General features: G+C 47.7%; 1 protein-coding gene across 2 annotated transcripts in view; it reads right to left on the reverse strand.

Annotated features, from left to right (window-relative positions):
• GDAP1L1 (ganglioside induced differentiation associated protein 1 like 1) overlaps positions 1 to 15,852 on the reverse strand; it is a 35,977-nt gene that overhangs the window by 13,724 nt on the left and 6,401 nt on the right. The window contains exon 1 of one of the 2 annotated variants that reach the window (XM_017677779.3): positions 5,837 to 6,359. The exons of the other annotated variant lie outside the window; for it this stretch is intronic. Within the exon in view, the coding sequence (XP_017533268.3) occupies positions 5,837 to 6,016 (180 nt within the window). The 5' untranslated portion in view covers positions 6,017 to 6,359. Of the gene's footprint in view, positions 1 to 5,836; positions 6,360 to 15,852 lie in introns of those variants that run through there. 2 annotated transcript variants of the gene reach the window in all.

The raw sequence follows: 15,852 nt of genomic DNA on the forward strand, positions 1-15,852 counted from the left end.
TGAATTATCACTGCCCCTTCCTGAACCTCCTTATTAGTAAAATGAGGGGCTGGACTCTGTATTCCATGGAGCTCCTTGCAGCCCTACTGTAAGCAGACTGTGCAGGAGACAGGGCTGGCTCTGATGCCCTCCTTGGTGGCTGTGGGAGGGAATTGCTGGTCTGTCTGAGAGAGGGGGAGGAACTGTGGCAGGGAGAGCACCCGGAGGTGGCATCTGTTGGATCTGGGTGTGTGAGTGTGTGAGTGCATGAGCTTGAGCATCAGTGGCGACTGTGTGAATGGGCAGAGGTGTGTGTGTGCGTGCATATATGTGCGTGACTGTGGTGTGTATGGATGAGTGAGTATTCACATGTTGTGAGTGCATGCACATTAGTGTAGATACGAGTGTGCCAGTGTGAGGGCGTGCCCCTGTGTGTATGTGTAGTGTACATGAGTGAGTACATGTGTGCACGTGTGTATTGGAGCTCATGAGTGATGCCTGGGCCCTGGAGAAGCCCCAGAGCAGTCAAGGCTGGAGTTCAGCTGACTGTTCAGCCAAACTGCTGCTTTCCCTTCCTCTTGCCAGTCCTGGTATCCCAAACCTCCATGATCAGGCTTGGACCTGCATCAGCCTCCAGGCCACACTGAATGGATAGCGACTGAAACCGAACCAGGCCTTTGTCCTTGGCAAGTCCCAACATTTAACCTTCCATCCTGGCATGGGACCTGCCCCCAAGGAATTTCTTGCAGGCCCTGCCCTGGGACTCCAGTGAGGGTGCCAGGTGGGCTGCTGCCTGGGGAGGGACTATCTTTAGTGCATAACAGTCCTGCTTGGAGCTGCCTTGGGGTTACAGGCAGGCGGCCAAGGAGACTTTATCCTTTAGCTGAGCTGCAGGCTGGAGCCATGTGCCATCCTGTGGCGGAGGGGCGGGGGAGGAAGCCAGGCCCAGGGGAAGGACATGTAGCCACCGAAGCCATCTGCCATCATCTCCAAGGCCATTGCCCCCTGGAGCTGGACCAGACTTAGGTGGTCACCACTCAGTATGACCAGACATCAACCATCTCTGGGCAAACTATTTTCCCTGTAGGTGCCTGATATTCACCCAGTGGTGCTTCACTGTCCTGGTTAAGCACTGTCCCTCCTCAACCAGGCCAAGGCAACTGTGATGGGCTGCGCTGCCAGCCAACTCTGGCCAACCTTTTAGCTGCTGTGTGACTTTGTAAAAGACAGAATCTTTGAGCCTCAGTTTATTTATTTTAAATACTATTTTTTTTAAATTAATAAAGATGAGGGAGTGGTCCACACAGGGATCTGAGTTAAGAGAGTTCCAGGTAGATGGAACAGCCCATGCAGAGGCCCTGAGGCAGGAGCATATTTGGCATGTTTGACCAACAGTGAAAAGGCCAGTGTGGCTGGAACAAGGTGGGCTGGGGGTGCAGATGAATGGAGAGGGGGTCAGAAAGTATCATGCACAGAATCTTTTAATTGACACTTCCAGACCGAGGGAATAAATTCAGGGAGTACTTGAATTAGGATGAGAAAATTACATGTTTATTCTCAGTAATCTCATACTGACATTTAGCATTTTCTTCCTTTATGAGTGTAGGCGACAAAGCATGGTAGTGTTAGCAGTGCCTGTAATATTGTCACCACTAGAAATCAGATATTTTCATCACTTCACAGTTGTTGCGGATACACTCATCACGACATCAGTGTTACAGTAGTTACCAGTGCTGCCACTAGCTCAGGTTATATGATGGTTAATACAGAAATGTGCATTATTATATAATGGATTTGTTTTAAATATATGTCAGTAGCTAGACTTCAGTATGACTGGTTTCTCTCCTGATCTGATAATCCTATGTATTTTGTTTTATTCAATTAAAAGCATTATTCTGAGAAAGGTTTATAAGCTTTCCCCAGTTGATGAGGGGCCCATGACCCAAGCAAGGTTAGGATCCTTCAGTAAGGCCTGAGGCCAGTATGAGGATTTTGGCTTTCTTCTGGAGGGGCCTGGAGAGCCCCTGCAGGCTTCTGAGCAGAGGAGTGCTGAGATCTGCAGTTCTCACCTGTGCACTTCCTGTGGGAGTGGGGTGGGGGCTGGTATGTGATCAAGTGTAGCATGGACAAGGCTGGGGAGCCAGTGCCCAAGAACTTGAACTGCAAAGCCAGGGTGGGGGTGGAGGTCATCCTCTACCTCTTGCTTCCTTCCTGCCATGTCTGGGAGGGGGCTCCAGGAGACCTGCTTAGTTTTGGGTGTCAGGACTGGCTTCTGGCAGGACCCATATCTAGGCCTCTTACTCCTGTGGATGGAAGGCTGGGCCAAGGGCTCCCACAGGTACATCCAAGGCAAGGCAGTCCTTGAGAAATTGGGGTAAGGGAACCTTGAACCAGGCTTGCTTCAAGGAGCCAAGGAATGGCCCTCAGAGACCCACCCTGGTGGGAATAACAACAGTAGAAATAGTCAGCTCTCACACAGCACTTTCTCTATGCCAGGCACTGTTCTAAGACATTTATGTGTATTCACTTATTTAATCCTCATAAAAATCTAATGAGGTAGGTACTAGTATCACGCTCATTTTACAAAAGAGGAAAAAGGCACAGAGACAGTAAGTAACTTGCCCAAAGTCACACAGCTAGTAAGTAGCAAACTTGGTTTTTAAAAACTGAGAAGGATGCTTGAAGGGCTAGGGACATACAGAAGTAGGGCAGCTCTTCCTGTCTTGAGGGAAGTCAGGTTGTGTCAAACATCTAGTGAAGTTTCCTGTTGAGGAAACTGAGGACCAGAGAGAGTCAGGATATATGGGAGAAGGAGGCTAGAAGCAGGAACAGCCTCAGAAGCACACTAACATTGACACCATGCATTCAGAGACTCCTCCAAACTCCAAGGCCACAAAAGACCATCTCTGATGGTGCCTGAAAGTTCACTATTACCATGCATTTTTAAAAGGCATTTTTAAAAGGCATTTTTAAAAGGCTAAGTATGTGACCATTCATATCATTGAACCTTCACACCCTTAGAGGTCAGTACTGTAATTGCTAAACATATGAGGAAGCTGAGACTTACAGGGGTGAAGATGTGCATGAAGTCCCACAGCGAAGAGTGGCAGATTGGGGTCTGACCTCATGTCTGGTAAATGTAAGTGCACCTACTGGGCACTTTCTATGTGCCAGGTGCAGCTCTAGGTAATTGATAAGGATACATTTGCTGAGTCCTCACAATGACTCTACCAAAGAGGTGTTATTCTTCTCAGTTTACAGGTACAACTTAGACTGAGGCATAAGAGGTTAGACAACATGCCCAGGATTATCCAGCTGTCAGTGGCAGAACTGAGATTAAGAGGAAACAGGCACAGAGACAGTAATAACTTTCCCAATGTCACACAGTAAGTAGAAATCTTGGTTTTAAAAAAAACTGGCTGGTATGAGGGCAAAAGGATGCTCAAAAGGCTGGGGACTTAACAGAAGAAGGGCGGTCAGACCCCAGAGCGTGGCCTCTGGTCCCCCTCATTGTCTTGCTGCCTCTGGCTCTGGAATAGTCCCCAGATGCCCCATGGAGCCACCACCACTCTTAGAGGTGGGCTACTTTCTGCTATTAATAGTTCATGTACTATTAAGGACAGGTTTCTCAGATGCTTCACAAAGGGGAGCTGTTCCCTGTGTGCAGGCAAGGGCCTTCAGGACTGAAAGAAAGGAAGGAAACTCACCTGCTAAGTTCCTACTATGTGTAAGATACTTAACATATGTTCATGTCATCCTAATCCCCAGAAATTCTGCAACGTAGGATGCAAAAGTCCCTTTGTCCAGATAGGATATTGCACAGAGAGGTGAAGTGACTTGTCCAAGGTCACACAGCCAGTGAGCACTCAAGAGGAGACTGGAACCCAGGACCATCTGAAGCCCATGCCCATTCTGGCAGGATACACCACCTCTAGAACCCACCATGGGCCCCTGGGCAAGGGGGAGGCCCTGGCAAGGAAGGCAGGAAGATACCCAGGCTGGGTTGGTCAGAGGCTTAGTTACAAGTGGATTGCAGTGGGTAGTCCCATTCCTGATTAAGGGGCTACCTTCGCCCTGAGCACAGGCCAAATGGGAAATATTCCACTGTGGGAAGAGCAGGAGGCTCCCTCAGGCGATGGAGATGGGAGGTGCCATCCCTTTGTCCCTGTCCAGTCTGGGGCCTGGCTCCTGAGTTCTGTGTAGGAGGAGATTCTGGAATTTGGAGGTCAGTCTGATTCATCTCCAACCTCCCAGCAGCTTGCATAGAGTCTGACACATAGTAGGTGCTCAACATGCATGTGTAGAATGTATGGCTGAGTCCCAATGTGACCTTGCATAACTTGACCTCTCCTTTACCTAGCACTTCAGTAACACCATAACACCTATTATTATCAGAGCCTTGATCATGAGCCAGGCACTGCTGTCAGCACTTTTTGTGCATCATCTCATTTCACTCTCAAAACAGCCTTTGGAGGGAGATACTGTCATTAGGTCCACTTTACAGATCATAAAACTGAGTCTTTGGAGAGGCAGTGTGATCCGTCCAAAGCTCCACAGTGAGTAACTGGGAAAGATGGCTCTCTCACTGTCTGGCCTCAAAGTCTGTACTCTACACTGGAGGGATTGGTAGACCATCTTCAACAGCAGCCACTGGTAGCTTGTTGGAAATGCAGCATCTTGGGCCCCACTCCAGACCTACAGAACCGGAATATCTGGGGTGGAACCCAGCAGTCTCTTTTAACCAGGACCATGCAGGGTTCCTAATCTACATGTCAAGTTTGAGTAGTGCCAGTCTAGAAAGCTTAAGGTACAACACCTCTTCAACAACCCTCTCAGCAACCCTGAGAAGGGTTCAAATTAAAAGAAGTAGCTATTACTGTTATTATTATCACCCCATTTTCCAGATGATGAAACTGAGCCTGGGACAAGCCTCAAACCCAGTCCTTTTGTTCCAAGGCCCTTTCTTTTTATAATCTGTTTCTCCATCTGGAGAATGAATGGAACAAAAGGACCCGCTGCTGGGCTCTGGCCATGGTGCTGAATCGGCGCCCCACAGCCAGGAGAGCCTCGCACGGCGGGGGCCTGCGCCCCGAAGCGGCGCCCCGTCTCACAGGCGCCGTACTCGGCCCTAACTCCCAGGAAGCCGGAACCCGGATAACTGAGCACCGGGCCGGATTCCCAACTGCCCCGCAGCTGCCCTGGGTCTTAGAAGGATTCGAGGGGCCGTCTGTGCCTTTAAGCGCAAAACTTAGCTCTTAGGGGCTGAGCCGAGAGGGTCTGAGGAGATTGTTTAACCCCTTAGGTCTCAGATCAAGATAAGGCGGTTGGGGGATAGGGTAAGACAGACCGTTCACGCCCCGGCCAGAGGAATACCCCGAGCCGGGCAGCGGGGCGGAGGAGCCGTGACCTGCAGGACCTGTGGTAGCGCGGGCAGCGGCGCGCAGGGAGGGCCTACGGCGGAGAGGGCTCCCGGGGCTGGAGGCCGGACCCGAGGCGGCGCTCCCCCTCCCTCGCCGCAGCAGCCGCCCCCTCCAACAGGCCGCCCTCCCGGCAGTCCCGTTCCCTTTCCCTGCCTTTGTCTCCCTCCTCAGTCCTTCAACAGACCGGGTCTTTCTGGGAGGGGAAGAGGCATAGTGGATGCTCCCGGAATTAGGGACGGTGCTCCTGGGGCCCACGACAGGACCAGTCACCTCCAGGGAGAGCAGCCCAGGGTACCCCGTCCTCCAGGGCCCCGAACCCCAGATCCCACCCTCCATCTCTCACCAGGTCCTCAAGAGCCGGAAAGCCCCTCCGGGTCCCCTCCCCCAGCCTCCTAGCCACCGGCGCATCCGGTTCCCCTACTCCCAACGGGCTCTACCTTCTGCGAGCTGAAGGACTGGGTCCAGTGGTACAGAACCAGGCTCTCCTTGGGCCAATGGGCGGGGCTGGCCGCCTCGGACGCGTCAGGGCCCTCCACCGGCTTGGCCACATCGCTCTCCAGAGCCGAGATGGGCCACCAACTGCAGCTGGTGGGTGTCAGGCTGTTGGGGGTCGCCATGACAGCCCGAAACCAGAGGGAGGAAAGGAAGAGGCTCCGGCGGCTGCGGCTCTCGGTCGCCCAGCATCACATGGCCTCGCGAGCCTGCCCCTCTCCTTCGCTCCCTCCCTCCGCTCTCCGTGAATGTCATTACTCACTGGGCGAAGGGGGAGGGGCGGGGGGATCCCGGGAGCTCCTTGCCTCCTCCTCCCTTTGGCCTCCCCGTGGCTGTGCCAAAAACGCCAACAGTCCCCTCTGTCAGGCTCCCTGGAAGGGTGCAAGGAGCCATAGGGAAATGGGCTATGCCCCCAAATAGCTCAGATCTGGCCAGCCACCTTCCGAAGATTTCACCAGTATAAACCCATTATGATTCTCAGTCTTCTAAGAAGCAAACACCTCTTAGGACAACTGGTATGAGAGAGATGCATTCTTTCTATAAATCAGTGTATGGAAATCGCTTGTCTCTCTTTGAAGCTGTTATTTTCTAACTTCTCCTGAAGGACCTCGAAGGGCAGAAGGGAACAAACTATGAGTAATTACACAGACACTTACAAAGCACCATGTGCCCAGACACTGTTCTAAGGGCTTTACAACCGTCCACTCATTTAGCCCTCAGAATATCCTATGGGACCTGTTTTGCAGAGGAAGAAACTGAAACATAGAGAGGCTAAGTGACCTTGACCAAGGTCACTTGGACTAGTAAGTGGAGGAGCTGAGATTCCAACCCAAGCTGTCTGGCTTCAGAGTCTATGCTCTTAGCCTTCAGGTCATGATAATATGATAATAATATAAAGAACAGCACAGCAAGCATTTACCAACTCAAACACTTAACATGCATCTTCTCACTTCATCTGCACAATAATCATTTTTGCCAGATGAGGTTAGTGAGGCTCAGAAATTTTAATTCACTGTTCCAAGGTTACATCTCCACCCCAGGAGACTGAGGCACAGCTAGGGCGGCCCAAAGAAAACCTCTACTACCTTTGTTGGTATATAGTTTACCCTAAACATTCATGGGAACTGTACATAAAATTCCTTAATATATTCCTTGTTCCCTTACTGTAAATATTGTGTTTTAATTTATTTACCATTGAGCAAATACACACACCCAAAAATAAGCTTCTTGGTTTCCCCCTGACCCCCGATGTGATACTACCAAGGACTCCTGGGCACATCACCCTCCCAGACGGATAAGCATGGCTCTTGAGGAATAGGTTTCCTTTCCTTCTACTGGGTAAGAAAGGTTCCGTGGCCCATGGGTTTCACTATTTGCTTTAGCTGCCAGGAAGCTTGGAGCTACATTTTCTATTAAGTCCCAGTTGCCACATTAGCCTCCCTGGTTCAGAAAATTCTCTTTGCCACCCTTCTGTGAAGTTTCTATTTCTTCTTTTACCTCAAAGTGGAAAGATATTGTATGTCTTAAGGGAAAATTAAAATGAATTCAGGGAAATAAGGCTTTAGAAATTTGATCAAGGTGGAAAATCTGGCCCCCATCTGTGTCTTTGGTGTGAGCATATCCAGGGACCCTAACTTAACAGCAGTCACACTCAAACGTGTATTCTTTCCCTTGGCAAATATTAGTTGTGTGCCTACTGCATGCTAGGCACTTTGATGGCACCAGAGATATAGTGATAAATAAGACAGCAGCTGGTCTGCTCTTTGCATTTTTTGCTTAGCCATGCTCCTTGGAAAGTTTCCTATCAACATAGGTCTAACCCATCCTTTGTAATAGTCTCCACTATGTGGTTGCACCATAATAAACTTATTTAAGAACTCTTACTGATGAACATATATGCTGTCACTAATCTTTTATTAATCTATAAAAGTACCCCTTTTCTTACACCCTTGCCAACACAGCATATTTTTAAACCTCTTTTTAAATCTAGGGTGAAAATATAGTATCTCATAGTTTTTACTTGCTTTTCTTTTTTGACTTTTAATTATAAATTTTTTTCAAACAGCAAACAGCAAACAAAATTGCTCAATGAACACCTATGTATCCATCACCTAGATAGAAGCTTTGTTAAAAACTTGTAATATATATATATATATATTTGTTTAATTTAGGTTTGACATTTGAGTGATAGGCATCATGATATTTCACCCACAAACTACTTCAGCATTAGGTACTTTATATTTGACATGTCATTTTCTTACATAAAACAGCGCATTTTTCACATTAAAAAATTTAGTAAGTGGGGAGGGAGGGAGAAGGGGATTAAGGGGCACTATGATTCATGATCACAATATAGGTAGGTGACGGGGAAAGCAACACAACATGGAGAAGACAAGTAATGACTGTAGCATCTTACTGCGCTGATGGACAGTGCCTGCAATGGGGTGGGGTGGGGGACTTGGTAATATGAGTGAATGTTGAAACCACAATGTTGTTCATGTGAAACCTTCATAAAATTGTGTATTATGATACTTTAATAAAAAAATTTAACAGTAAGTCCCTAATATCTAATTCATATCTGAATTTCTCCAGTTGTACCAGAAATGCCTCCACAGCTGGTTTCGACCAGGATCCATCAAAGACCATGGGGTTCTGTTGTCACATCTCTAGTCTCTTTTAATCTTGAGTGGCCCTCACTCATTTTTTTCCCATGACACTAACTCATGAAGAGACTGAGCCAGTTGTCTCGTACAGTGTTGCACCTTGGGATCACCTGGCTGGTCACCGTTTGTGTCCTTTAAGTTGTACTCTCCTCTGTATTTTCTAGAAACTAGTACTTAGATCTAAAGGAAAGACTAGATGCAGGTTAGATATTTTGAGGGCAAGGACTCCTGTCAGGAGGTCTGTAATATTGTTGCCCCACTATTAAGGATGCCAAGTTTCATTCCTGGGTTAAGGTGGTGACCACATCTCTCCATGCTGAATGTCCATTTCTCCTCTTCCCACCAGAACCTTGTGGGCAATCCAGTTGCTCACCCATTGATGGTCCTTGACTGAATCAATTACCGGGAGTTGTAAAATGATTGTCTTTCCATCTGCATTTATCAGCTGGTATTCTTTCTTTGAATTTCACTTATTATGAGTGAAGTTGCCCATCTTTCCAAATGTTTAAAAGCCATTTTAATTCCTTTCCCAGCAAATTGTCCCCAGCAGGGGGATTTCTGTGGGGACCTGGGCAGTTAGGGCAGAGCACGGTGAGTGCTGTGACTGGGGCAAGGATGGGTGGCGGTAGAGCCAGGAAGGATATCAGCAGGCTGTCTAGGTGCTGGTGCGCCAGGGAAGGCACTCAGCATGGGTTCCTCTGAAGCAGGCTTGGGACAAGAATTCTGGGACAAGCATTCAATTTGGGAGGAGGAAATTCTGGGAGGCAAACAGGAAAACAAGACAGGAAAGGCTGCCAAGGAAGGTGGGTTGTCAAGCAAGTTAGTACTGTGAGCGACTGGGGCTCGATCCCACAGGGAGATTCTGAGGCCAGTGGAGCACACCTCGGCCTTATTCTACCTGAGAGTACCGGGTCCCGTCAGTCATTGTTGGAAGGTTGCCCCTCGAGGGAGGCATTCATTCCCCAGCACTTCAGGCCTGCCCTGCAGTTAGAAGAGTGGGTTCCAGTGGCTACAGAATGCTCTCAGGCAATAAATGTGGGTGCTGCCAGCTGGTAGGCACTGAAATGACACAAGTTGGGGACACTGCCAGCATCTGCTCAAGGACCTCTAAGCAGAGACTTTACAGATGAGGAGTTAGCCAGATGAAGAGAAGATGGGGAAAGGTATGCATGCCCCAGGCAGAGAGAGCAGCAGGTACAAAGGCCCTGGGGGTACAGCAAGCATGGATGTTTGAGGGACCAATGGCCACTCTTCTGGCTGGAGGTAGAAGTGGGGGGTAAGGCTCCATGGTCTTGCCGGGCCTGTTAGGCCACCTTTAGGGGTCATCCCATCGTGCTGAGGGCACTGGGGGGAGGGGGACACTGGAGAGTTTTAATCAGGGAAACGGCATCCAGTGAGCACATTTAATGTCTACATCTATTATATCAGGGTCGCTGACTCAGGAAGCTAAAGAAAGAGACCAGAGAGATACCATAAATGTGAGGCCAGTTGGGCATGAACAACAGTGTAGTGGAGACTGTGGTGAATCAGAAAGCACATGTTCCCCACCGCTTCTTGCTCCAGCCTGTTATTGCCTAGTAGGATGCAAACATAGTTGCCAGCTACTCCTGTCTTCAAGAACCTGGAAATCCAGAGGTTTGCATGAAATCACTCATTTAAAAATCTGTTGGTAATTTTGTTTTAAACACGATGCAGAAACAACAAAACATACTGGTGGGTAGGTTCTAGGCCCTCGTGTTGTCAGTTTGCAGCCTCTGTGTGAGATCATTTAATTTTTGCCACAGTCCTGGAGACAAGATGTGAGGTCACATAGCACTAGCTACTGTAATTGGTGAAATGCCAAATCACAGTGGCTTTGCACAATAGACATTTACTTTTCACTCACATAAGGTCCCACTAGGAGCAGGTGCAGGGAAGGGCAGGGCGTACTGACCACCTGCCCATCTGGCTTTCAGGACCACAAGGCACTGATATCCAATGAGCAGACAGTGAAGAGAGCAGAGGACCATGTGGGAGGGCTTGGTGGGTAGCGTCCCTCCTCTCTTCTGCCCACATTCCATTGCTAGAACTGTCATGTGGCCACCCCACCTGAATACAAAGTGGAGCTGGAAAATGTAGTCCCTGCTCTGAGGCAGCCACTTCTCAACCAAAACCCTATCCTGTGGGTTAGGCAAGCAGATTTCTGAGGGGTCACCCATCTCTGCTTCATGAAGTTATTATCATTTCCTTTTTACAGACAAAGAAATGAATCTCAGAGAGACTAAGTGACCTGTGAGAAACCACGCAGCTGGGAGCACTGCCTTTGTCACTTCAATCCAAGGATCCTTCCTCTTCCTCAGTGTTTCCCAAATTTGCGATCTCCTAAGAATCACCTGTGCAACTTGTTGAACATATACCCTTCTGGACCTCACCCCGGACTTGAAGCTGTGTGTTCAGGGGAGTGTGTGGTAACCTGTATTTTCATCATGAATCCCAGATGATTTTTATATGGCTCCACACCAGGGGCTCACCTTAGAATCACCAGGGGAGCTTTGTGAAATGTTAATCTCCTGGCCCTAACCCCTAGAGATTTTGATTAAGTTGGTCTGTGGGAGAAGCCCTGACATCTCGATTTTACAAAACTCCCAGGTGACTCTGATGTGCAGGGAACTAGCGTGCCTGCTCCCCACCAAACTGGGCTGGTCATCACAGTTACTGCAGGGAGCTTTTCAAACTAAAGCAGCAAGAGAGAGAAAGGGAAAGAAAGAAGTATCAATGAGTCTCTACTCTGGGAAACAGCATTTTTAAAAGCTCTTCAAATGATTCTAATGTGCAGCCTAGGTGGTTGAGACCTACTGAATACATGGGCCAGAAGACTGAATCAATCAAAACTCTGAAATGACATTTCTGTATTTTTTAAGCTTCTCCAGGAGACTATGATACTACACAAAGAGTGGTGTGCCCATCTCTGGGAGCTTGTAAGAAATGCAGAATCTCAGGTTCTACCCTGGACCCATTCAATCAAAATCTGCAGTTTAACAAGGCTCCCGCGGGGTGCGCACACACATTAGTGTAAGAGGAGGCACTGCTCAAAGGCACACAGACTCTTTCTGGGAGAAGAGCAGATTAGGTCCTCCATTCAGGGCTGGCTCATCTTCTCTCCCATCTCCACCCACCTTCTTGATGCCGTAGAACCTTTTCTAGCCTCGCTAACATAGTCCTCAAAGGTCTGGGCCTCGCTGCCCCATGCCGTGGCCATCTGTTCATGGCTCCTGTGTTTGGTCTGGGCATGCGCTCAGTCTGATGAGTTAACAGGGCACTTGCAGGCCCTTTCTGCCAGGGAAAGGCTTCACAGATATTGGGTATTGATTCGAGGACCAGACCATAGGTTTGGGTGCTTCACCTCAAGATTTAAAGCTCTTTAGATCTGTAAGTTGGAGAAGAATATAGACTTGCTTTGTGAGGTTCTGGGACCAATCAGAGGGAGTTATAGGGAGACTGTAGTTCAATGTAAGGAAAAACTTCAAACAAGCTGGAAGGGGTCATAAGTTAGTGAGGTCCGGGTGGTAAGCTTCCTGTTCCCCAAAGAGAACAAGCAAAAGTTGGATGGCCTTCATTCAGGGTACCCAGAGGCAACCTCTGGATTGGGTGTGAGTTGGGGGCCTCCACTCATGGTTGAAACATGAAGGCCCCTCAAAGGCAGGAGGCTGGGTCAAGGAATGAGGAGAGAGAGGTAATTCAGGGTTTTACTGTGTCAATAAATCACTAAGGCGGTTTGGTTCAATACAAACTACTGTTTGAGCAGGAAATTATCTCTGTTGGTCTCCACTAGTTCAAAGGCTCAGTGAGATCAGTGGCCGGACTACCTGTGGAGCCCATGGCACCTGGCACAGGGCCTGGCATATAACAGCATCTGCCCAGTAATATTTGTTGACTTAAATGTAAATGGCTGAAAATGAGCATTAATCCCTTGTTTGTCTCTCATTGGTAATCTCTGGGCATCGCAGGATAATCTGGCATCTTTTGTACCCTTTAAAGCCCTTGTGTCAGGTGTTCAGGGTGTCGATGGTTTTCTTCTTGTTTTCTCAGTAAGTTCTAATTCTTTTCCATCTAGCTTATAACTGCCTGGCATTCTTTGTAATAGTGAAACAACTGAAATAACCTAAATGGCCCACAAAAGGGAGTTTGTTAAATCATTTGGGGGCTCTCCTCCCCCAGAGCCCAACCACCATCCACCAATCCTAGCTGAGAACATTTTATCTGGTAGTATTCCAACAAGACACAAAAGCATGGTCTCTGCATAAGTGTTCTCGATGAACTACTTTTTGCTTGGCTGTATCTTTTTCTTTTTCTTTTTTCTCCTGAACATCTATTACTTTTGAGTAATAAGAACTAATCAATGGGAACTGGACTGGTTCTAAACTCTATTTGAAATCTCTAATCTATTTTAACCAGCTTTATCTAATTGGCATAGTTTTTATTTGAGAAAATTGCAAACTGAAAAATAGGGTGAGTGCTTAGAATAACCAGTTATCACTGTTCCTTCCATCACCCCTTTCCTAGCCCGCTGTGACCCTCTTACTGCTTTCCCTCTAAGTGAGCAATGCAGGTGGTCTCAGGCATCCACAGCCTCACAGGTTGGTTACTCCATTCCAGTGATATGATTCCAGAGAGTGGAGAGAGCCATTAGCTTAGGCAGCCACTATATAGGTATTTGCTTACTGGAAAACCACTGCAGCTACAGCTCAAACGCACAGAACTGCTGGCAGAAGTCTTGCCCCTGGCACCGGGGCCAGGAGCCATCTGCCCAATTTGATAGCCTGCAAAGGCTGCAGGCAACTCTTTGCCATCTGGGCCTTATAGGATGTTTTCTTGGGAGTATCCAGGACTACCAAGGAGTCCTGGACATTTCCTCCAGGCTGGCTACCGCTGGCTCTGGGCCAAGTGACAGGAGTGAGGCACCTCTCCAGGAGCCCTTGTCATGCCAGGCAGGTCTTAGGACCGGGCTCCACTCACTTTCCACTCCACAGGATGGGGTGGAGAGAATGCAAATGAGGATGTGAATGCATTCATGCTGCACCTGAGCCTAGGTCAGCAGCTTCAGGCTCCACAGGAGCCCCAGGGGCTTGGCTTGGCTGTGACAGCCTGGGAAATTCACAGGGGGAATGGACCTCAGGTTTCACAGGTGAGAAATGAGCATGACTTTTTTTCCCTGGGGTCTGAGCAGATGAGTCTATGGCAGGTGTTCTGGGTGCCCTAACGTCGGCCACAGAATATATTTTGTTTGGGGTGCTGGTCTGTGTTGAGGGATATCTGGGCTAAGAAGATGCTCAGAGGTGGTGGCTGGGTGTGGGTGTTCATTAGGAGAAGGTGCTTTGGAAGAGGAACTACCAGATTGCTCTGAGGCTCAAAGCATTCGTGTGTGTGAATGTGTTTTATAAAATATAAAGTCCTTAAAAATATTAGTTGATTTTATTTTGGTAAAATAAGTTTAGTTCTCTTTCTGTGAGGTTAGAATAACACTGCTAGGGTAACAGCAAATGAGAGTACATTGAATGGAAATCTGAATTTGAAACATGTCATAAAGATGGGCAATAGCTGTTGGAAGGGCCACACAGAGTTCAGAAAACGGGTCAGTCCATCTAAGCTTGTACCTAACCTGAGCCAGGTTCCTTTATAACCTATTACTGGGCTTTGGGACCCGTGCTGTCACCGGGAAGAGATGCCACAATGCCACGGCAGGGGAAACAGGGAAATAAGAAAACCTAATGTCATGACTGTATTACCAGCACCACGGATTACTTAGCTACCACAGAAAATCGACCTGTCAGGAAGCAAGTTAATATGTCCATCCAGGGTTTATGGGACTGCTCAGTTAATTTATTAACATTATAAAAGTAATGTATACAGAAGCATTTTGGGCAAGGGCCCATGTCCTACTACCCTAGTGAAATGTAGTAAAACCAACCTTGAAAAGGAGTGGCAGCAAAAACCGCAGACGTAAACCAGCTCATTGCACTGCTGGGGAGGGAGGTGAGGAGAGCTTGGAGTGCGTGAATAACTTAACTTTTATGCAGTTTATCGATGCATGACCAGAGACTTTAAATAGTGCATACCTTCTCACCCAGCATTTCCAGGTGTAAAATTCTATTTCATAAAATAATCAGACTCTGGTCAGATGTAGGTAGACAGACACACACACACGTTTTTATATGTTTATATACAAACAATGTTTTTCAGCTCTTTATTATAGTTCTTTACTATAGCCAACATATACACACACACACACAGCCCCCAATTGTCCAAAAATAGAGGGATGGTTAACTGTGGAAGAAAGTATGAACATGTTTAAATGATGGACTATTACATGGTCATTAAAATCATGTTTTTGAGGGATATTTTGCAACATAGTAAATATAATGAAAAAATGTAAAATTATAGTTTATCAGCAATTGAAATACATACATTTAAAATAATAATGATGATGATAGCAACTAATATTTACTGGATGCTCACCACGAGCCTAGGGTCCTATCATATTACTCCTTCAATTCTCTCCAAGTCCTCTGACCTGTGTACCATCACTGTCCCCACTTTTCAGAGGAGTAAATGGAGGCACAGGGGCTTGGGCAGTGTGTCCAAGGCCACAGAGGGGGAGGGTGTGGTGAGGCAGGGCTTGTAGCAGAGCCAGGCTGGTATTCTGCAGCACTGCAACAAAGTGGGCCTCCCTGAGGGCTGGGGCTGAGGACATACACTTTTCTTTGTATTTTCCAAATTTCCTAGAGAGGTATACTTTTCTTCTGTTAAAAGTAGTTTTTGTTATAAAAGTAACATATTAACACATTAAAAATAGATCCAGAGTATGGGGGTGAGGTGGGTGGGTGGGTATTAAATAACCTAGGAGCCAGACAGGTGGGAGGCGGTAAATCAAATTCAATTTGATTCAGTGAAACGGAAAGGATCGGGAAAGGCTAGAAGACTAGGCTCAGTGGGAAAGAGAACTGGCCCTATGCTGAACACATGACATTTTACAAGTGTTTGTGGGACATCCACGTCGATGACCAGCAGGATACAGGACACAGAGGGGTGCTGAGGAGACATGTCTCTCTAGGCATCTGGCAGGAGACATCTGGGCAGGAGATCCAGATGTGGGGGCAGCAGTGAGCAGATGTCACCAAATCTACAGGAGATGTTTGTTATTTTTGCCTGCGCATCCCGTCTACCCCTTCCTTTGGGCAGTAGCAACCCATTTTTTCCTTTGGAGAAGTACTTCACCCATTCTACGTGGCCTTAGTGAGATGGTCAAAGTGCCCTGCCAT

Source organism: Manis javanica, chromosome 5 (assembly GCF_040802235.1).
Source record: "Manis javanica isolate MJ-LG chromosome 5, MJ_LKY, whole genome shotgun sequence".
NCBI lineage: Eukaryota > Metazoa > Chordata > Mammalia > Pholidota > Manidae > Manis > Manis javanica.